Source organism: Staurois parvus, unplaced genomic scaffold, assembly GCF_062004578.1.
Source record: "Staurois parvus isolate SC_StPar_1 unplaced genomic scaffold, SC_StPar_1.0 ptg000203l, whole genome shotgun sequence".
Classification (NCBI taxonomy): domain Eukaryota; kingdom Metazoa; phylum Chordata; class Amphibia; order Anura; family Ranidae; genus Staurois; species Staurois parvus.
This window is the reverse complement of record NW_028317999.1, coordinates 3,120,810-3,143,586: the sequence shown is the minus strand read 5'-3', so window position 1 is coordinate 3,143,586 and position 22,777 is coordinate 3,120,810. Positions and strand designations below refer to the sequence as shown.

Sequence of the window (22,777 nt, the reverse complement as noted above, 5' to 3'; positions counted from 1 at the left end):
TTAGTATTATGGTTTATTTTATGCTATAAATACACATACAAAAACTAGAATATATTGCACTTTTACAAAAACAAGAAAAAGTTACATTTTAAATTAGGAATACTACATCGTCAGCCACCATCACTTGGTTATCATTCTGCATGTTGTCCAGGGCTTTCTTCACTTCAGATAACTCAAATGGCTCTGGATTTTCTTTATTTATCAATTCCAGTAACTGACCAATGCTAACAGACTGGGAGCGTGTGGTCTTGAAGGTTTTTAACAGGACAGCTTTGAACTGCTTTATCCTGAAAGGGATATTGGAACAAGAATTACATTTTAACATATGGTCTTTGCCACAGTGATACTTAAACCAGAGTTCCAGCCCTCGCCCCCACCCCAAAACCACCCCTGTCCAGGCATCCAATTGATTGATTCTTCAGTAGGTTGCTGGCGAGTTGATCTCGAACTGTCAAAACCAGGTACCCGCTCCCCCCTCCCCCCCCAAAAGGTGCCAAATGTGGCAGGGGAGGAGACAGATAAGCAGGGTTCTAGTTTTGGGTGGAACTCCACTTTAAGAATGCAGTCTATACCTGTTACACAATACGCCTCTTACAGACTTCACATTGTAAGGTTGGCTGTCACAGTTACAAATAGTTGAGGCCACTGACAGCCAGTCAATGTACTGTAGGAGCTCATCAGCCACAGCTAGATGCACAAAGTACCAATCCCACAGCAGGAATCAGAATCTTGACACTGGAATTCATAGCATGGCTAAATGCCTGTGCGAATGTAGTCTAAAGGCCCGTACACATGATAGGAAAATGAAAAATGTCCATATGAGAAACAATCACTCAATTATCTGATCATTGGCATAGTGCTTTTGACAGCCGAACTGAAGGTGCAAGCTAGAAAACCTCAATGTGTACATTAACCATACGTAAATAATCAAATAGAAAAAAACAACCCCACACTTCCTCCTCTACTACACTAGTATATAGCTACATGTGCCTTTGTCGGTTTTTCATACAAGTTAATGCCACAACTACACAACTTCATAGAAAATCGAACGATCATTCGTCTGATTTTCACATAGTGCATACTAGGCATAAGAGTTCATGCAGATGGGTGCAGACACCCATCCTACGTGTACCCATCCCTTTGTTATTGCGTGCCAGCATCCACCCCAGGATGTGAGCAGGCAGCCTATAGAGGTGAATGCAGATGCAGTGGCTGCATAGACACAGCCACAAGTAAAAAATTTGGCATGCAAAGAGGAGCATTTGCACAGATCTGAACTCAGACCGTGTGCATCTGATCGGTGCTCCTGCCAATATGTCAAATTTTGACGTGCGGTTGTGTTTGCTGCATCTGCATTCACCTTTACAGGCTGCTTTCATGTAACTTGGGGCAGATACAGGCACAATAAACAAAGGAAGCCTGAACATAGGAGGGGTGTTAGCACCCTTCTGAACAAATCCTAATACTGATCTTGGTATTTTTAAACTGGAGGTCCTTAATGTTTATATTCACATTCATCTAAGCTTCTAGTAATAGAAACGCATTGTCAATGAAAGATGTCATCAAAAATAAAAAAAAACCCAATTTACTTCTTAATGGGAAATTCAGCTAGATTTCTCATGTAATGTGCTAGATATTGCTGGAGAGGGTGCAAGAGATTATGCATGGCTGTGGGCAGAGCAAGGTGTACCAGCAGTGCCAAAGCAGTTACAGCAGCACAAAGGGGGCATTGCTACAGTGATTTCACTGCACAAGGAGTGTTGTCATGATACCAAAAAGAGTGTCTAGTGGCAGAACAACTGATATTTAAAAAAATACTCCAGTGCAAACTCAGAAAAAAAACAGAACAGACAGACTCAGAAAAGAGCCTAGTCTTACTCCACATACACTATATTGCCAAAAATATTGGGACACCCCTCCAAATCATTGGATTCAGGTGTTCCAATCACCTCCATGGCCACAGATGTATAAAATCAAGCACCTAGGCATGCAGACTACTTCTACAAACATTTGTGAAAGAATGGGTCACTCTCAGGAGCTCATTGAATTCAAGCGTGGTACCGTGATAGGTTGCCACCTGTGCAATAAGTCCATTCATGAAATTCCCTTGCTACTAAATATTCCATGGCCAGCTGTTAGTGGTATTGTAACAAAGTGGAAGCAACTGGGAACAAAAGAAACTCATCCACGTAGTGGTAGGCCACAAAAAAAACCCGACAGAGTGGGGTCAGCGCATGCTGAAGCGCACAGAAGTCGCCAACTGTCTGCAGAGTCAATAGCTAAAGACTTCCAAACTGTGTGGCCTTCAGATTAGCACAACAGTGCATAGAGAGCTTCAAGGAATGGGTTTCCATTGCTGAGCAGCTGCATCCAAGCCGTACATCAGCAAGTGCAATGCAAAGCGTTGGGTGAATGGTGTAAAGCATGCCACCACTGGACTCTAGAGCAGTGGAGATGTTTTCTCTGGAGTGACCAATCACACTTCTCTGTCTGGCAGTCCGATGGATGTGTCTGGGTTTTGCAGGTCGCCAGGAGACAAGTACTTGCCTGACTTCATTGTGCCAAGTGTAAAGTTTGTTGGAGGGGGCATTATGGTTTCAGGTTGTTTCAGTGGTTGGGCATAGCACCTCAGTTCCAGTGAAGGGAACTCTTAGGGTGTCAACATACCAAGACATTATGGAAAATTTTTTGCTCCCAACTTTGTGGGAACAGTTTGTGGATGGATTGCCACTTGCAGCTTCTGGTTCCAACATGACTACACACCAGTCCACAAAGCAAGGTCCATAAAGACATCGATGAGCGAGTTTGGGATGGAGGAGCTGGACTGGCCTACACAGAGTCCTGACCTCAACCCGATAGAACACCTATGGGATGAATTCGAGTGGAGACTGAGCCAGGCCCCCTCACCGACATCAATGCCTGACCTCACATTTGAGCTTCTGGAAGAATGGTCAAACATTCTCAGAGACACTCCTAAACCTTGTGGACAGCCTTCCTAGAAGAGTTGAAGCTGTTATAGCTGCACAGGGTTGGCCAACTCAATATTGAACCCTACAGACTAAGACTGGGGTGCCATCAAGATGGGGACTAAAAGTATAATGCTGAATCTTAATCTGAAACAATCTTTATAAAATGAGGCAAATAAAATGTTATCTACCTGCTCAGACTTAATGAACTCTTGGGGAAGAGTTCGCCTTGACTTTCAGACATCTTTCTGGGAGTCCTCACACGCTGAGACAGCGCTACAGCTAAAAAAGGAATTTATTTAGAAATTAAATGCAGACATTTGTTTGGGTTTAAAAATCACTTGTAGAATGCCATGGTTTATTAATATACAAGTGGATTTTTTAATATGAAAGCAAACCAGATTTTTAGCGGTCTGCATATGCATCATTTTCACTCTTGGCCATCTAGTATCTACACAGCAAGCATGGCCAGATCTAGGGGGGTGCTGGGGAGGGCTGTGCCCCCCCCCCCCAGCTGCCCGAGTTTCTTCCTCATCCCAACTTGAATGTGCAACCTGGTGCAGTGAACTGTGATTAGTAAAGCTCAGACAGCAGCAGTGATAGACAGGACGGAGGATATGTGCTATTAGGTGGAATAAGGGGGATATGTGCGGGGGGAAGAGGAAATATGCTAGGACTAGGAGGGGGTATTGGGATGTGTTTGGGGGGGGGGGAATGTATTAGGTGGGGGGAGGACGCATTAGGAGGGGGATTGGGGCAATATGTTCGAGGTGGGGGATTGGAGAGGGGGAATATCCTAGGACTAAGATGGGAGATTGGGGGAGATATGGGCTTGTTGGGGGGAATTGGTGAGAGGGAATATGCTAGGACTAGGAGGGGAGATTGGGGGAGATAAGAGTTAGGAACAGGGGAGGGGGGATTTGGAAGGAATATGTGCAAGGAGGGAGTTTGGTTGGGTAGGTGCTAGGAGGGGAGATTGGGGCTAGGAGGTATTTGGGCTAGGAGGGGGAATTTGGGTTAGGAGGAGAGAGCTGGGGAGGATTTGTGTTAGGAAGGGGGAATTTTGGGGGGACTTGGGTGAGGGTGGATTTGGGCTGGGAAGAGTAATTTGGAGGGGGTTGTGCTAGGAGGGGGAATGGGAAGGGATCATGCCAGGAGGAGGGATTTGGGAGATAGGATTTGTGCTGGGAGGGGGATTTGGCAGGGAGGATTTCTGCAAAGATGAGAAATTTGAAGATATTATGACGTGTGCTAGGAGGGATGATTTTTTTTTTTTGGGTGAGACGTGAAATGAGGGCACTCAACAGATCATATCCTCCCCTCATAGCACATAGCTGAGATTTGCTTGAATTTCCCTACAGACAGTTTCAATCTGTAGCCAGCTGCACAGTGCAGATAGATGCTGTGTCTGTAAGGGAATCCAATCTCAGGTATGTGCTGTGGAAGAGCTCTGAGTACAGAAGGCTGTTTGCAGAGTGGAGGAGGGGGGAGGATATCTGCCAAGTGCTCTGCCAGCAGTGACCCTGTCCTCTTCTCTGCTGATCAAGGTCTTCTGCCCTGCTGACCCCTGCTTTCTGCACTGCTGAACCCCGTCCTCCATCCTGTTGACCTGATAACCTTTTTTTTCCACCCTGCTGTTCCCCGTCATATGCTCTGTTGACCATTGTTGTCTACACTGCTCACCCCCTGTACACTACCCTACTATTTACACTGTCCAGCTGCACACTGTCCTCTTCTCTGATAATCCCATATAAAAACGGTCATACAAACTAATGGCTTCTGTAGTCTGCCATATAAACTGCTTACTCTATTCCTCTGCCCTGCTGACCCCCTGTATACTAACCCTACTGACCTCATATTCTCTGCCCCCCCGACATTTTTTACTGCACCCCACATCAGACAGGCTAGATCCGGCCCTGACAGCAAGCTACATACAGCTCTTTAATTTGGTGCATTAAAGCTCACGACCAAAATAAACGCTCCTAAGATGTTTAAACGTGTGTAAGTAGCATCATTTACAGAGAAGGGGTGTAGCTGGCTTTTGTTGCTTTAATATGTGTTCTATGATAACGTCACAAAGCCAGGAATTCCACATGTCACCTTAAAAGTTACCACCCTAGGTGTGGAGGGTGAGCTTTCATTTCCAGTACCCCCACGGGGAATGAGCATAGCAGGACAGATCCAAACAGATAATATAGGAATATCATACTTTTCAGAAAATAGAACCAATTGGAAAAGATATACATGAAAATTGCATTGAAGCTGCTGAAAATAGAAAGTTTATGTACAGTTCTGGTCAGTTTAGAACAGTGTGTATAGTTTGGGCATAAATACGGTCAGTAGAGTTTAGGTCTTTCTTGAAAAGATGTGTGTAGCATTAGTCAGTACATACTACTTGTAGTTAATGCAGGTTGAAGGTCTCCTACTTGTGGCTAATCCTGCACCAACAAAGTGTCCCACCACAATGATGGAAATCCTCCTCTACAGCCACTGGCTAAGTCTGCTTGTACATTGTTCACATTTAAATTATAGGGGCACATGATTCATAGTGACTGCGGTAACAGAATATGAAGACCCATGTGAAAGACTGAATGTGGAGCAACAGAAATACAGACCAAACTAAACACTTGTTTCTACTCTGAGCAGCTTTACTTGCAGCAGATTTAAATAGATACAACATATGTCAAAACTCAAATTAAACTTACACTCATTTAGACCGCTATCTTCTTGACTAAAACTATAGGGGTCCATTGATTCCTGAGAATCTGAAGTCTTTCCTGCACGCCTAGAGCTTTTCCTGTAAAACAAAAGTGTACCAACAACACAAGCCATCAATCTGCTGCACCACATGCTGCATATGAAGATAAAAAGATCTCCACTTAGTTTACAAACCTTATGCCCTCCTGACTTGGCTTTATGCCCTCCTGACTTGATGCTTCTTGGCTTAAGTCAATATCCTTCTCAACATTTCTCTTCTCCTTTGGCAAGATCTTAAGAACCAGGTTTAAACATCAGATACTCCAGAATTACCTCAATTTTAAAATGGCTTTACAATGGTAAACACTAAAGCATATATAAAAAAGCAATTTCTAAATATGGGGGCAGATATACAATTGACTATTACAAATAGAACACTTACCTGCACTAGCCATATAATGCATTAACGCACTGAGTGAAATGTCAGTCTAAATGGTTTATATATATATATATATATATATATATATAAAAAAAAAAGGTCCATGTCTGCCTCTTATATGGCAGCTTCATACTATGCATGGAAACCTGGCCCTTCATTTAACACAGGGCTTAAAATTTCTAGTCCTGAGCTACTAGCCAGGCCTTAGGAGTTACTCAGCACCAGTTGCTCCACCCAACTGCTACCCTGCCATGCCCCTAATTCCTCCCCTAAACATGCCCTCGTAAATTATCTCATTAAATGACAAAGGTTTTATGCAGAATACAGTTACAGAAATATATACCCTCCTTCACCCCCCCCCCCCATAGCCATGTCCTCTACCCACTTTTCAAAAAAAAAAAAAAAAAGGAGGGGGGAAGCGGGCAAAAAAAGGGGGTGATTGGTATTTCTGCTACTCACAATTATGGCACCATCCCCCCATAATTTGAAGTTATAATGAGCACACAACCCCCCTCTTAGAACACATGGTCTCCATTATGGTACAATGCGCCCCCCCAGAATACACACAGGCCCCCCTACTACATAAAGTGAGTACAGAGCCCCTCACCACACACACACACACACACACACACACACGCACACACGCACACGCACACACACGCACACGCGCCTCCCCTCTCTCAGCCTGTCACACTTTGTTTCTCAGCACTCCTCCCACTCCTCACAGACAGTTCTCCCCCTTCCTCCCACTGTTACATGCTGAGTTTTCACCAGTCTGTGGATTCTCCTCCTCCTTGGGCTCTGTCAGTCACTCTCCTCTCACCAGACTGGACTTGTAGCATGCTTGCAAAATCTACCCTGCGGCCCTCCCCATCCTTTTAGGAGCCTGTCATAGGACCTCCTAAAGACTCTGGGCCCTTGGGTAGTGTGTGAGTGCCTAAATGCCTGAAAGATTATTCCGCCTCCGGTGCCGGCACCCCACTCCATATCCATCGGCTGTTTGATAGATCTGGCCCTCGCCCCCATGTTATTTCCACTCGCGAAATGCGAGCAGGCAAGTGGAAATTTCAAGGCCTGATTTAGCATATATGTTAAATCTATATCAATGGTGTCCCGGGGGGGGGGGGGTGCGGGCCGCACCGGGTGACACCATCACAGGGGGTGCAGGAGCAGGATGCCAGTAGAGCTTCTGGGCTCTGTGAAGGTCCTGGCCAGATTGGGGTAATCCCAGATTCCTGGCAGTGACAGCTGCCCCTGGTGTAGCGGTAAAATGTGTATCCCGTGAAGATATGTATCCCCTGAAGCAACTGCGCATGTGACGGTTTTGAGCCGAAGAACCCAATCGCAGATCTCCTACTTTAGCACAGAGCTGCCACAGTTAACACCTTACAGGCTTTAAACCGCTGAAGCTGATCCCGTGGATCACTATGGGTTGCAAGATCAGTTAACCCAGTATAAGTTCAACCTATACGGGGTTGACTGATCTTGCAACCCATAGTGATCTGTGGGATCAGCTTCAGCAGTTTGCAGTCTGTAAGGGGTTAACTGTCGCAGCTCTGTGATAAAGTCAGAGATCGACTTCTTCGGCCTAGAACCGGCACATGCGCAGTTGCTTCAGGAGATACATATCTTCACGGGATACTCCTTTTACCACTACACCGGCACCACGTGTTACTGCACTGGGTGACACCAACCCTAGGGACGCCTCTGAGCTACACATCCATCAAGCCTGAAAGTGTTAGTGGTAGTAAACCTACCTTGTTTACTTGTACCTACAATAAGCACAAAGTAAGGCTTACCTGTAGGTACAGTAAATATCTTCTAAACATGCAAAGTTTAGGAGATATTTACTTTAGTGGCAGCCAGTAATATCACCAGAGCATGTGCACTGTCCTCTCAATGGACAGCGTGCCATGCCACAGCGCAGGAGCAACGTCATCGCAGCTGGGCCAGTCAAACAGCCAAAGCCCGCAAACCCGGAAGGAAGACCGGGTGAAGATGGAAGCCCTGTCAGTGGCGACAGCACACTACTGGAGGGCTCCGTTCTAAGGCAAGTCTTTCACAATGCGATGCATACAATGCGATGCATACTAGCACATTATATTTTGCAAGGGACCATTTTCTGTGAATTTTTTTAAAACTTTTTTCAACATACGCTAGAACACCAAGCAATCATCAAATATGGTGACTGACTCCCAATATTTAGGTAGGAAGTTGGCCACATTATACATACCTTCTTAAAATAAGCAAACTGGACAAGCTCAAGAGCCATTTCAGCATCCTGGAGATCAATGGTTTTGCTCATTCTAACTTTAGCATGAGCAGTGGCCAGTCTGATCATGGTTTCAAGTGCTCTAGCAGTAACAGGCATAGTCTGTTGAAGAGAACAAAATTAATTTTCTTTAAAATCCCTGAATACCAGTAAACGCCTGTGGGCAAGAATATGCGTGAAAAAGGACTATACTGACTAAAATCACCCCCCGTAGGAAAACAAAACACAAGTTGAGCACTAAGGGAGCTTGCAGTACATTTGCAGGCGGCAGATTAACTGCTAAAAAGCAGCTGCAATAATCAGCTACATTTACCATATTAATGAGAGTGTAAGCAAATTCAGAGCAGCATATGTATGTGCCTAGGCAGCTTTATACATAGGTCTCATAGCATTCTTGCATGTGCAAAGTCCTGAGAAAGAATTTAGGTTTTCAAAATCCTTGGGAAAAAAAAAAATGCAACCCTGAACAGTGGTCCAAATTGCAGCCTACTCCTACTGACTACAGGGGTGCTACGCAATTGTATTACTACCACTGCCAACCAAGCCTGAGGCATTATGTACTCCCATTGGCTAGTCTGACCCCTTAATGCCTAAAGGACGAAAAAAACAGGCTCTTTGTTTAGGTGGTTTGGAGACCCCTGGCTTAAGGCAATAGTGAAAAAATAAAATCATAAGTGGTGTAAAAAGTATACTCTAGCGATATCAACATACCCTCGCACGGTCATTATTCATTTCATCATGACTTCTGATTTTTGCATATTCATGAGAGATGAAATCTGCAGCCTCATGTGTCAGAGCAGGCTTTATCAACTTCGCAACATGGATATATTTCCGTATAAACTGCATGCTAACAATCTTTGCTTTGCTGAAAGATCAGAACAAAAATAATAAGATGCATGAACGTTACAAAAAAATTTAAAAAGGGAAAAAATCATCTGGCCCTAAATGTACACAACTATCAAAACCCCATATGAAAATAAAGTGTGAGGGGGCAATTTTTACAGGGTAGCACCTGCCATTGTAGTTTGCATAATTGGGCTTTGCTTCCCAGTTCCAAGTTAATGCTTGTACAATACAAAAGTCAGATAAGGGTGCAAACAAGTGTCTTTTGTAGGCAAGCATGCACAGTTATAATAATTTAATTGAAACCTGCACTAAGAGAAGTCTTTCATGGTTGCCAAACACTTTCTAAAGTCTTTTTTAGCTTTAAAGTATAAGATAACTTTTTTGTTTTGGACAAAGTAGAGATGGATTAGAGCACCTGTCAGGTTTTTATTGCCATCTCTGCCCCCATTAAAGATATTAACCCTCTCCATTTATCCTGTTTACCAGTATCAAAAGTAAAAAAAATCCCAAATCTTCGGTTGTCCCCAAAACAGTAATAAGAGGGTGAAATATTCCAATGGGGACTCTAGCTCTGGTGACCTGAAGGGCCCTAATGCATTCCCTTAATTTAGTTACTAAATTGAGGTACTAGAGCGAACAAGTGTTCAGCTTCTGATGATCGGCATACTTCCAGACTGGTAACTATTATTAAAGCCAGAGGATCAGGATCAAAGCCAAGGAACCACCCTTTATTAGGAGAAGTTGGCAGTGCAGGTTCTATACCAATAGCAGTTAAGGCTGCTCTTTGAAGCTTAATATGCAGTGCTGCAAAGTTCACTAGTCATCGTGATTTCATGTGTAAACATGTCTACAAACTGGAGGGAAATGGGCAGAAAAGCAGCAAATTTTGCCTTACTTGAACAATTGTGTCAGAAAATTGCAATGATTGTAAATTTCCCTAGCCCCCACAGAAAACAAAAAATTCTAAAAATGACTAAGCCTGTTTGACAAATTTTGAAATCTCGTAATGTTTAAGGAACAGCCCAGCTCAAACAATGAACCAAAACTACAGATAATACAAACTTTATCATCTAATCTACAAACTTTTTACGTGGTCCATGAAGGAGATGATCATGTTTTTCATAGATCTGCAACTCCTGATCTGTCACGTCACTGGCATTTGGGTCATCTGTAGCAAACATCTCAACACTGCACCCAAGAGGCATTGCTGTTAAAATATAAAAAAAAGGACTTTTTGCTTTCAGCACAAAAAAAAAAAAAAAAAAAAAAAAAAAAAAAAAAGGATTTAAAGCCAGGATCTATGCTATTTTTTACAATAAAGTGATTGCACAACAGAACACAGCAAATGCATTATCAATTATGCTATGAAATAATTTAAAACATACCATAACCATCCTGTTCCCCAGGAGTTCTGTATCTGTGTATTCGCAGTACATGGTCTGCAATTTCACGGTCATTGTCTGCATCCATTTGATCCAGAACAATAAAAAGCAAATCAAATCTTGACAGCAGTGAATCTTGTAAGCCAATGTTTTCCATAGGAGTCCTGTACTGATCATACTGGAGAATATATAGAACAGAAAAGTGTTAGAAAAGCAAAAAAATATTTGGTTAGCAGTATTCTCCTATTTTTATTTTGTAAATGTAGGAAAAAAAACTACATCACTACATAGACCAATACAACAAAAATGTTAAAAGCTGAACTCTGGGAACGAAAAACCATTTAGCCTTGTAGTGGGTCACCCCCTCCATTGCGAGAGTTAAAATATTTATAAAGGGTTTTTTATTTATTTTTTATTTTTTTTAACACACAAACTGGTCATACTTACCTGGACTGTGCAATGGTTTGACCAGAGAAGCCCTGTTCCTCCTTTTCTCAGGGTGCCCTGTCAGCATTTTTGGCCCCTGCCAAGTGTCCCCATAGCAAGCCGCTTGCTATGGGGGCTCTCGTACAGGCTCACTCCCAAGCCAGCGTTGTGTCCATAGACCGAGCATTACACAACTCTGCCCCTCATTCCCTCCTTAGTGGCTGTTATTGACAGCAGTGGGAGTCAATGGCTTCTGCTGCGGTCTCTGAGCCAGTGAGGAGGGAGAGAGCAGACAGAGCCTCAACCCTTGTGCACATCGCTGTATCAAGAGCGGGCTCAGATAAGTATAAAGCGGAGTTCCATGCAGAAAATGTTTCATCCCTTAATGCATGGAATGCATTAAGGAAAAAAAGCCCCCAAAAAACTAAAAAACTTGCTGCTTTCAGAACCACTTTAACAGCTCCTTTTGCCTAGAGAAGAATAAGTTAAATTCCTTACCCTGGAATTCAGCTTCAACACTGCAAAGCTGGAAAGCCACTTGCAGAAATCCTTTTACATAAGTGAGTTCTGAGCATATGAAAACATGTTCCCAACAATATAGTAATGGGGGAATTTTTTCAGTAAACCATTTGGAAGACTGTCCCATGGAACCTACCCTTCCATAGACTGGATTTGCAGCAGCCAAGACACTGCACCGAGCGTTTAGCCTTGCTTGAATTCCTGCTTTTGCTATGGTTACCCGTCCTTGTTCCATCACTTCATGGATGGCAGTTCTATCCATGTCAGACATTTTATCAAACTCATCAATACAAACGACACCCCTGTCAGCCAGAACCATGGCACCAGCCTCCAAACGCCTCTCTCCTAGAAAGCCAGAAAAAAAAAAATATTCACTCTAGGATATAGCATAATTAATTTTTTAGCCCAAGAAGATCTTATTCTATAAAAATGTTTTAAAAACTTGACTTATATTGAAAGCCAGATAAAGTTACAAAATAGATAGTGTTTGTATGTACATGATTTTCACATTTTTAACATTACTTTAATGTCAAACTGCAGAGTGTCCACATATGACTCAGTCCAAAAAGCAGCAGACGTTCCACAATGCCCAGTATAAGTTATCAAACCGTGTCAGATATCCATTCGCAAGACAATTCTGTCCAAAGGTTTGTGATAGGGGATGCCAGTATGCCTATGCCAGCATAAAGCACTGTAGCAGGAGGTCAAAAAGCACATTTCTAAAAGGAAAAAGGGGTATTTGAAAGCTCTTTTTTTTTTTTTTTTAACCAAAATCATTTACAAATATATGGTGGGTAAAGAATTATAAAGAGAAAATGCATGAGACTTTAACCTTCAACCTACCTGTGTGTTCTCTTTCCCAGAGCTGCTATACTGTGTTTAAAAGGGCAAATTATCCCACGTGTTGATGCAGGGAGTCAGAGTTTGGGGTAAAGACTCTTTCTTCCCTAGCTCTTTCACCAACGCCACAGCGATATTAACTCTTCCAAACTGGCATACGTCCCCTCTTGTTACTATAGCCTTCCATTTGCTTTCCCCAGCCTCTGCTCAGTGTTTAACAAACATCAGTTTAATATGTGAAGAGAAACTACAGTCACTTGCCGGTTTCCTGGTCGGTTGTCACTGCTGCGGTCAATCCCACTCCAGAGGATCCTCTACCAGTGGTGGGAATTGCTCTAGGAGCGGTGTGCAAGACATATCGTAAAAGCTGAGATTTGGCAACAGAAGGATCTCCTAGAATGTTGAAATGAACTTTACCATGGCTAACATTTTCCAGAAACATGTGTAATCATTTCTATTGTGCTTTTACCTATTAGTAGAACATTGATGTCTCCTCTTATACGTGTTCCATTTTCAAGAACCTTTTCATTTCCTCCAAGCAGCATGCATAAAATGGCTTTCTTAATATACTCATGACCATGAATGCTGGGAGCTAAGGATTTGCTCAACTGGTCAAAAATGTCCTGCAATAAGAACATGAGTAAAAAAAAAAAAACAGAAAAAAACATTGCTATCACTAGCTGAAAGGGTAAGATCTGATCTTCTATTACCTTAGAATGAGCTTTACAAAACTTCTTGATCTTCCCTACATCATTAGCTGAAAAGGTTGGGGCAATTTCTTTGCTCATCAGTTTGATGTTGTTGGCTAACAAGATTGTCCTAAAATAGCAAAAAAAAAAAAAAATCTAGCATTTAAAGTGGAACTTTACCCATAAAAACTTGATAAATGTTCTTTGGCAAAGAACATACATTCCATTAATTATGCTACCAAAATTAGTGTGTGCTGTAAATTGTCTCCAGCATTGTTCCGGTTTCTTCTTGCTGGAGGCTGCCATTTTGCTGAAGCCTAGAGCCCCTGAACAGCATTAAATCTTTAGGCTGTCACCAGACTGGCCTCTAAAAATTGGATACAGTGCCGGAAAATAGAGTGCACTTGAGCATGTGTATTACTGGATTTTAAACCATATAGGCACTTATTTTTAATGTTTTACATAGCTGTACCTGCAAAAGAGGCCAGCCTGAAGTTATCTAGCAGGACTTAATTATCTGACTAAAATTCCACTTTAAAGCGGTTATAAAGGCATATTTTTTCTAAAAACAACATAGTATACTTGCTCTGTGCAATGATATTGCACAGAGTGACCCTTTACCTCCTCTTTTGGGGTCCACCACTGGTGCTATCCACCGTGCTATGGAGGCACTAATGTGGGCAAGCTTCCAAGCCAGGCTGTGTGTCCATAGACACAGGGTGGCTTGGCCCCACCCACTCCCCCACAGAACTTTGTTCACAGCAGCAGAAAGCTAATGGCTCTCAGTGCTGCCTCTGTGTCCTGTGAGAAAAAGGAGAGAGCAATGCTGCTGAAGATGGTCAGAGCACAGGATTGAGGGAGGAGCTAGGTAAGTATTTAAAGGGGGACGGATCATGGAAGGTTTTGCAGAGAATGCAGTAAAGGTAAAAAACCTTATGCCTTTAGAACCACTTTAAAAACAAAAAGGCCTAACAAACGGGATAAAATGACAAGTTGTACAAGGTGTCCAGTTTATTAAAATGTTAAAGTGTCACTAAACCCACAACAGTACAATCAGTCTGCATATGCAGTAAAGCATGCTTGTTATGCTTACTGTGGAACCTAAGGGCTTAATCCTCTGCATTGTGTAAAAAAGTTGTTTGATTCGGTCTTCTCTGATTCTTCCCTTCTACACTGCCCAACCCATCTACTGATGTTAGGGAGCCTTGTGGGCAAGCTGCACAAGCTCAGTTTGGTGTGTATTGCTAGAATTTTCTTTTGGGAGAGTACATGTGATCACTATAGGGCCAATAAGCGCTGTCTAAACAGAACACTGAGGGTCCTGCAGCATTATAGGACAATCAGAGGAGAATTAAACCTTCTCCTACAAGCTTTAACCTGTGCTCTGCTGGACACTGATAGAAGTCACAAAACTTCTCTAACTGCTGATGAGAAAAGGTATTAAGCAGTTTATATGTACTAAAATAATTGCATTTCCACGTTGTGTGTACTGTGGGAGACCAGATATAGTGAATGCAGGGTCCTGGGCTAAGTAACACTAAGTGATGTTTGCATTTTTATTATGGCCAGGCCTAAAAAAATGTTTTAACATTGGCTTTTTTTGTCAGGTAATAATGAATAACTGAATATGAATTTTCTGCATGGTTATGTTTAGCCAGCAGTTAGAAGCCTTTTGTTTCTTACCTCAAATAAGTTGCCTACGAAGCTCAATAGTACATGCTGAACATTTACTCAGAGTAAACTAGTCAGCAGAGCTTATCCCACTCTCACCATACCATTCCAAGCCAGCTTGCTAGCCAAGATGAAGTTCTACAGCTTTAACAATTATTTGGACTAGTCATTAGAAAGTTGGACTTCTCAGACTTTCATTTTACCATGATTTTTTGCCTTTAGTATTGAACTAGACAAATAGCACTATTAACGGGTGGCCAGCAATGAGGGTAGGTCAGGACCACTGCAGAGAATTAAGAGTGCCAATGAAAATGCTGGCCTTGGTAATCCAGAGAACAGCTCATTTCTATAGCCTGCACTCTCCATGGAAAACAGTTACACTTAGGTAAGCAGAGCTGTAAAACGTATTCATCCACAGAGCAATTGAGGCACCTGATAGCTCAAAGCCTGTATGTAACCTAAATGTACAAACCTGGTTCAAATGTGAGAAGGTTTTTAGAAGCAAAAGTCAGAAGTATGGAAAAAGCATTACAAAAACCACCACACACCTAGATGGCTGCGGCACCAATCCCATGGTATCAGTAGATGGAATGGTGCTTCATCACTGGTGTCAGTTGGTGGAATAATGGCCAAAGGGCCAGATAAAGGCAAGCAAAGGGCCACATCTGGCCCCCAGGCCACAATTTGGAGACCACTGCCCTAAACTCATAACAATAGGCATAAAACATTTAACACAACCTACACCTAAAGCAGTGATCCCAAATATTTTACATTCATAGAAAACACTGATTCATAATATTAGACAAGCATTACCATGCAAGTCTCCAAAATAATGATAAAACAAAAATGTTCTTGCTTTCAAATGTTCTAAAATCACTCCAGACTGACATTCTCAGGACAATATTCTTTGCCAATCTAATCATTCGTCACAAATCAGCATCTTTCTGGCCACTATGGAAAGGCTTTAATACAAGAGGAGCAAGGAAACCGAGAACATTTGTCAACACTGCTGACTAGAGATCATCTTTATTCAATCCAATGAAAGATCTGACTGCCTATGGGCAACTGTTCCACTTCAAGGATCCTTGCTCAAGTTTTATCCATCCACCCCAACATGGACAAAAATAGGAACTGGAATTCCTGAAATCAGATAGTTGCTTGTCCTAATACTGCACATCTTCAGAACCTAGTAACTTCAGAAGAGAAGTATGAATACAGAGAAAAAGTGAATTGCTTTTAAGTGCAGGTAAGCCCATCGCAAAACACTAAAAAGAGCATGAAAATGGTAAAAGCCCAGGTTTGTTAAGTTTATCTGTAAGAGCATATTCACACTTGTCTGTTTTCCTGCAATAAAATATTAGATTTATAATTTATGCTAAAATGGATGATGACCCTAGATGCATCTCATTTTTGTCCTGCAACAAAAAGGTGGCATTTCACGTCAAATCTTTTTACCTGAATGTACCAGATGTGTACCCTCCCTGCTTGGAAGGAAGACAGCGATATATTCCCACTATCTGAATGCGATCACCCGGTTTACACTTGTCCACCAAGTCATCATCAGCAATTATATCTATAGAGCGAGGGAGCTGTCCTGCAGGGGCTTTTTCTGGCATCTCCTGTATAGTCAGAGTCTGGTGATCCTTATAGGTACTCAGCCCATATTCTGTCTCCAGAGGATTATTTTCTTCATCCTATCACAAACAGAGAAGATATTGTTTGTAATCAGCAGAGCATCAGGCTGAGCAGCGGGCACACAACCACTGAGACAGGCTGATAGGCAGAACATGACAGTAAGTCTAGTGACTGTTAGTAAGAATAGGGTGGACATCATATGATGGAAATACCAGGCATTTCCAAGGGCATTGACAGAGGATTGGGGGGAGCACTGCATTGGCAACAGCGGGAGAAGGCAGAGGCGGACTGACAACTCATGGGGCCCTGGGCAATAGGGGATCATGGGGCCCCTGTGTCCTTGCCCAAACTCAAAAAAGCCTATGAAAAAGGTACCAGGGGCATCTCATGGGGCCCCCTACTGACCCTGGGGCCTCGGGCAGTGCCCGAGTTTCTAAATGGTCAGTCCGCCCCTGGGAGAAGGTGGTGGGCTGTCAAGAGAATGCATCACTCTAAAATGTATTATTGTTGTATACTGCAACATGTTTAGAATTTAATCTTACAAGATTAGCAAAAGCTCATTTTAGGCAGTGGTGCCATTTTATTTACACATGCCTTGCTTGAAAGTGTGCCTTACGTGTTTCTTGCACCAACAAAAACAGATGTCGGGAACTCCCATGTACTTGCTCCAACAATGACCTACCTTAGTGGGGTAAATTGCATTAGACGGAAATGCCTCCAAGGTGGTAAGATCAGAGTATTTCCTCTCCAGAGTTTTCTTTGTAGCTGGGCAGTAATGAACACTTCTCATGACTTTAGGTCTTACCAAGGAACCTAGAATAAAACATAAAAAAAGATGAAACTATACAAAGCACACCAAGGAGAACATATGAGGAAATCCCCTCCAGACAATTTATTAAGGACCAGCACGGTACACCAAGCTGCCTTTACTGCTGCACATATTTAGCATATAAAACAGTGTATACTGTAATTACCGTGCAGAGCACTTATATAGCCATTTCTCCAATATTTTACAGCCTTTGGTAAAATGGTTTAGAAATAAAAACTGCATAAGGATAGTACATGACTACTTTATCCATCTAAAGATTTGAAGAATAGAAAATAGAAAACTATTACAAGTTACCATGTTCTATTACATTCCATAGTTTTAAAGCAAACCCTGAAGTCTCAAAACCAGTGCTCCAAAGCAATATAGGCACCTAAAAGGTAGCTATAGCTTCTTTAAGAATCACATTGCTTCTCAGAAAATGTGTTTAAAGACAAACTTTCAACTAGCAGGTCTGTGCTTTGACCCACCTGTTTTCAGCTACTCCACCTTGCTATTGGTCAAAGAGACCAACAATCAGAGATGGGCCAATAATGAGATGTGGAAGAAGCAAAAGTATGTCAAACACTGACTTCCAAGTGCCACAGCTAAAGTATTCATGGCTATGCCAGAATTCACATCAAAGTGAAATGCCAGTATAGCAAGTTCATCATCACTACTTGTCCCAGCCTAGCCACAAAATTTTGATCATCCCTATGATCTCTTGAAACCTCTATGGATAACCATTTTCATGGTGCATGGTATAGGACGTCTTTCCATTTTACAATGTTTTGCTTGGCTTTCACAGATTAAAAGAATCTGAGACATCCACACAAAACAGTCAAGAAAAAAAGGGCAGGATAAACTATGTGCTCCAAAAACAAATTAGCTAGAGGCAAAAAGATTGAAAGCGAGATGGAAAGTACTTTTAAATATGTATATATTCAAAATAATAGAGGTTACCAATATACTGAAGCAGACACCAGCTTTTTAAAGATATATCCCTACATTTTTACACTGTTTTGTTTCTTGAAATTCCAAGCGCTTCCTAAAACTGGCCATACATGGTTCATCTTTTGCTCAGCCAGTGGGTTGTAAAAAAAAAAAAAAAAAAAAAAAAAAAAGGAACCTAACCAATGTCCCCATCCACACAGTTGAGGTGAGTGGGGGAATCCTCCTGACTGTGCCATTGTATTCTGACAGCAGGGAGACTATTCTGCTGTAAGAACAGATCGGCACTGCAGCTGCTGATGGTATGGCTTTTATCCAACAGTGGCCACGCATGGATCAAAATTCATCCGGTCCCTGAAAACCAGGCAAATTTTGATTCATCTATTGCCACCTTAAAGAAGAACGATAGGCAAACTTTAGCCATTGTGGATAGGGATAGTTATAACCCCAGTCAGTTTTTTGCCAGCTGTACCCCATTGGGCCAACTTACCTTCACTTCCTGTCCCATAGCCAAAACAGGAAGTGAGAGGAAGTCCTTTGCCCCTTGTCACAATATAGGTGCTCTGCCAGCCCCAATTATTAATTCTCTCATTAATCCCATGTGCCCAGAAGAAGTACATCCTCAATTAATGTCCCACTCTCTTATGCCAAATGCTCCCAACTTCAATGTACTGCCTCCACTATCATCCTGCTTTATGTTCCCAAATTCAATTAATGCCTTTCCTCCCCTGCAATAATGCATTCCGACCCAAACTTCGTTAGACAATGTTCTCTCTGTCCTGGGGGGGCCAAAGGGGGGACCGCATGCCAGCTCTGCCTGAGACCCCAGCCAAAGGGGAGACCGCACACACCAGCCTGCCTGAGACGCAGCTAAGGGAGAGACCACTCGCCTACTCCGGACACAAACAGGTACCTGTGTCATACTACCTTATCCCTGGGAGACCGGGCACCCTGTCAGATTCGTGAGCGCATGCTTTCCCGTTTTACCTGAACTGTTCCCGTTACCTGAACTGTTCCTGCGCTGCCCCCCTACCCCCCATTGGATTACAATCTGCTACAGAGACTTTTCCTTTGCCCTTGGGGCTGGACTACAAGTGCTTTAGCCCTCTTCTTGCTTTTCCCCTATTGGCGAGATCGCCTTCCCTGCAATCCCCCCATTGGGTGACTTTCATTTTTTGTCTCAATAAAGCTTTGTGTGTTTGCCATTCGCTGTGTGTTCTGTCCTGCCTACCCTCCGTCACACCCCTCCACCCCCAAGTCACCAGAACTAGTTTCCCCATTTTTCTTAAGACAACCCACAATTTGAGATTTTATTTTCATTTTCAATGATAATGGTAAACAGGACAATGAGAATGAATCTCCCTACAGGGCACAGACAGCAATAGAAACCTAATAGTGTTCAAACACATTCTACTCTATCAAACTAAAAAACAACTTTGCCTTCAGTTTACCTTAACTCTAGTTAGGAGGTCCAACCTGCCCCTCTACTCTGACAAATCCGACAACCGCTATGAAAAGATGGACTTCTAACGGCAATCAATCTCAGCTCAGAGCACTTTCCCAGGACAAAAGGAATGCAGAGTGAGGGGGAATAAAAGTCTATGCATGCCTCTTGTGTCAGGAAAGTGCTCTCAGCCGTGTCAAGCTGCTGTTTTTAATGATTCTGTTCCTTCCTAGCTGTTGGATTTGCTGTGAGGGGATTGGGGGCAACTCTGATCCCATAATTACATTTGGGAAACACATAGTAACATTGGACTACATATACTTGGCCCTATGAGGGGCATAGCAGTGTAAAAAATTGTAGTGATAGATCTTTAAATACATCCAGTCCACAATCAGAGAACCAACCTCCTGGGTTGAACACTAATTCTCTGAATTATTCACAGAAAGCAGTAAGAGGAAAGGGGGGGACATTTACATTTTGTTACAATTCCTTCAGCACAGACTAAACTTCCCAAGAAGCCAGATGTCAAAGTACGAGGAGACACATGCTTTCCTCCAAAGCTGCCTTCAAATCCCACACTGAACTCTTCAAACTGCTTGGCATACGTGGCATCAATTGAAGCTACAAGGTCTTTTAACGCTCTTTGAAAGGCGATAACCTCTCCAAACGCATTACTGAGCAATCTGTGTAAAAAAAATAAAATCTTTGAATGCCACAAGTATAAAAAAGTAAAAAAGCAATGTCAGAAATTATATTAAAGTCATTGGTACACCAGTAAAATACAAAATTGTTAGAGATATAGAAATGGATAGATGCACTTTTCATGGCCATTTATGATCGTAGCCTCAGTTATGTTAGCATAAACTTGTCTAATCATTTTACCAATATAGACAGACTGCATTATTCAATAGTCAAACTGAACATTATCCAGAAATTTCCAGTAACAATTCCCAAGAATAACATTTATGCAAAACCTAGATCTTCTGTTTAAGGGGAGCACAACTAAATGTGGAAAGTGAAATACCAGCAATCTGGTATAACCGTATGTAAATGCACTTCGTCTAGTAGTTGGAACATATATTTTGCTAGTGCTTCTTCCTGGAAGCTATATACTCCGGCAAAAAATGTTTCTAATTTTTAGAGACTCTTTAATGACTGGCATTGTCCTGCCTTCTCTGCAGTTATGAAAGGGTTACAGAGGGTAACAGGCAGTATAACCTTTGATGTCCACACAGTAAAGAGTCGATGATTGATAACCGATGATCTTTTACTGATAACATGTGATCATAGTACATGAAATATGAATGAATGTAAATGCGCGTGAATAAATGGTAAAACTGAAATACAAACAGAATAAACAGACATGAGTACATATCTAACTACCTAGCAATATGCACAAAATACTTCAGTACATAGGAGGGATACTTACAGACTTTGGGGGTCTAATCAAGCCCATATATGAAGAGAGAACAGCATCCCACATCTACTTGCATAGTAGAATTTCTTCAGTCTGAAGAGATTAGGTCACTTCCTCCCAAGTTAGCAAACAGGAAGTCTCTGGCCTTAAGGGGACAGACACTGCTGAATGCTAAAGAATGCCTTGTGTAATACAAGGCAGCACACTCCCCACCTGGCATAATAATGATATGCCACTATTAAACTCTTGGAAGGAGTAAAACGACTTCCGTGATGGGTCTAAGGTACACCTTAGGGGTGCCCCGTTTTACTACTCTGACCTCTACTTTCCTGACTCTGCTATCACTACTAGCATCAGTCCCCACAATGAGTCCAATTGGCCACTCGTTCCTGTGGGCCTGAGAGTCTTTTAGTAGAACAACAAATCCAACTTGTAAGTTGGGCTTGTCGGCTTGCCATTTGTTGCGTGGTTGGAGGGTCATCAGGTACTCCTGTCTCCATCTCTTCCAGAAGATATCACATCTGATAATGGTGACATTGGCTTGCTCAAGATAGTCATTGTTACCCTGGTCAACACTGGCTGTTTTGCTGAAGGATCTGGCCAAGCAGATGAGTTTCCCTATGGCACAGATGAGTGACTTCCAGCTGGAAAACCTTTCGAACCTACATGAGCCAAGACCTTCTCTGGTGGTTAGAGTCTTGTAATCTGCAAATAGAGGTCTTACCTCTTTGTCTTGGTCTGGTTCTACAAGCTGAAAAGTTCCTTTCTGATCAGTCTCTTCAGTTTCTGGTCCAGTCAAGAAGGATGGACCTGTGAACCAGTTAGTCTGTTTGAGGACAGCAGCTGGTACCAGTCTAGTCCCATGGTCAGCAGGGTTCTTGTCTGTACTGATGTGATGCCACTGTTCTGGACTTGTACACTGATACGTGTTACTCTGTTTGACACGTATGTGTAGAATCTTCTTGAAGCGTTGTGGATATAACCTAAAACAATCTTGCTGTCTGTGTAGAAGTTCACTGCATGGATCTCGATGTCCAGTTCCGCAATGAGTAAGTCTGCTATCTCCACAGCTAGGACAGCAGCACAAAGTTCTAAGCGTGGGACCGTGTGAGCAGGTCTTGGAGCCAGTTTGGACTTTCCCAAGATGAATCCTGCATGGCTTTGTCCCTGAGTGTCTATGACTCTAAGGTAGGCTACAGCTGCTATAGCCACGGTGGATGCATCTGAAAACACGTGTATCTCTCTTCGTTTTGTAAGAGACAAAGAAACAGAGACGTATGGTCTTTGGATGCTAAATCGCTCAAGCTCCAGCAAAGAGTCTTTCCATAACTTCCACTGCATTTCTTTCTTTTCAGGTAGAGGTGTGTCCCAATCACTTTGTTCTAGCTCAGTTGTAATCTCTCTCAAAAGAGCTTTGCCTTGCATGGTGATGGGTGCTACGAACCCCAAGGGATCGTAAAGACTGTTGACCGTAGACAAGACACCTCGCTTTGTGAAAGGCTTCTCTTCCCTGGATACTCGGAAGGTGAAGCTGTCAGTTTTCAAGTCCCAACTAAGCCCTAAGCTTCTTTGAAGGGGTGGTGAATCTGTACCTAGATCTAGGTCTTTGAGGTCTTTTGCACGGTCTTCTGCTGGGAATGCTTCCATTACTTTGCTGTTGTTGGAAGCCACTTTGTGCAGTCTTATGTTAGAGTCTGCTAGCAAGTCTCTAGTGCTTTTCAAAATGTCAATGGCTTATCCACTACTGGAGAAGGAAGCAAGTCCATCATCTACATAAA

At 42.5% G+C, this 22,777-nt stretch overlaps 1 protein-coding gene across 3 annotated transcripts; it reads right to left on the bottom strand.

Moving 5' to 3' along the window:
• LOC149461412 (maternal DNA replication licensing factor mcm3) lies at positions 1 to 22,777 on the bottom strand. 3 transcript variants are annotated; one of them, XM_089678356.1, is made up of 16 exons: positions 21,012 to 22,775; positions 20,057 to 20,265; positions 17,065 to 17,195; positions 16,203 to 16,441; positions 13,098 to 13,206; positions 12,857 to 13,010; positions 12,649 to 12,780; positions 11,684 to 11,892; positions 10,606 to 10,780; positions 10,304 to 10,427; positions 9,086 to 9,239; positions 8,336 to 8,476; positions 5,859 to 5,956; positions 5,672 to 5,763; positions 3,158 to 3,248; positions 1 to 287 (listed from the first exon to the last, which is right to left on the bottom strand). In XM_089678356.1, exons 3-16 carry the CDS (start codon positions 17,170 to 17,172, stop codon positions 89 to 91), a joined length of 2,025 nt encoding a protein of 674 aa, XP_089534482.1. In that variant the 5' UTR covers positions 17,173 to 17,195; positions 20,057 to 20,265; positions 21,012 to 22,775; the 3' UTR covers positions 1 to 88. The 3 variants fall into 3 exon arrangements, with proteins under 3 accessions (XP_089534482.1, XP_089534483.1, XP_089534484.1); XM_089678357.1 differs by lacking the exon at positions 20,057 to 20,265; XM_089678358.1 differs by lacking the exon at positions 3,158 to 3,248 and having other exon boundaries at positions 151 to 287; positions 21,012 to 22,777.

Bases quoted from the DNA above. Each gene is read 5' to 3' on its own strand.
- LOC149461412 (XM_089678356.1), bottom strand. From the start codon at position 17,172: ATGAGAAGTGTTCATTACTGCCCAGCTACAAAGAAAACTCTGGAGAGG. The intron at 10,428-10,605 runs GTATGTTTTAAA...ATATTTTAACAG, and splicing joins TGGGGAACAGGATGGTTATG to CAATGCCTCTTGGGTGCAGT. The intron at 5,957-8,335 runs GTATGTATAATG...CTGGTTCTTAAG, and splicing joins AGTTTGCTTATTTTAAGAAG to ATCTTGCCAAAGGAGAAGAG.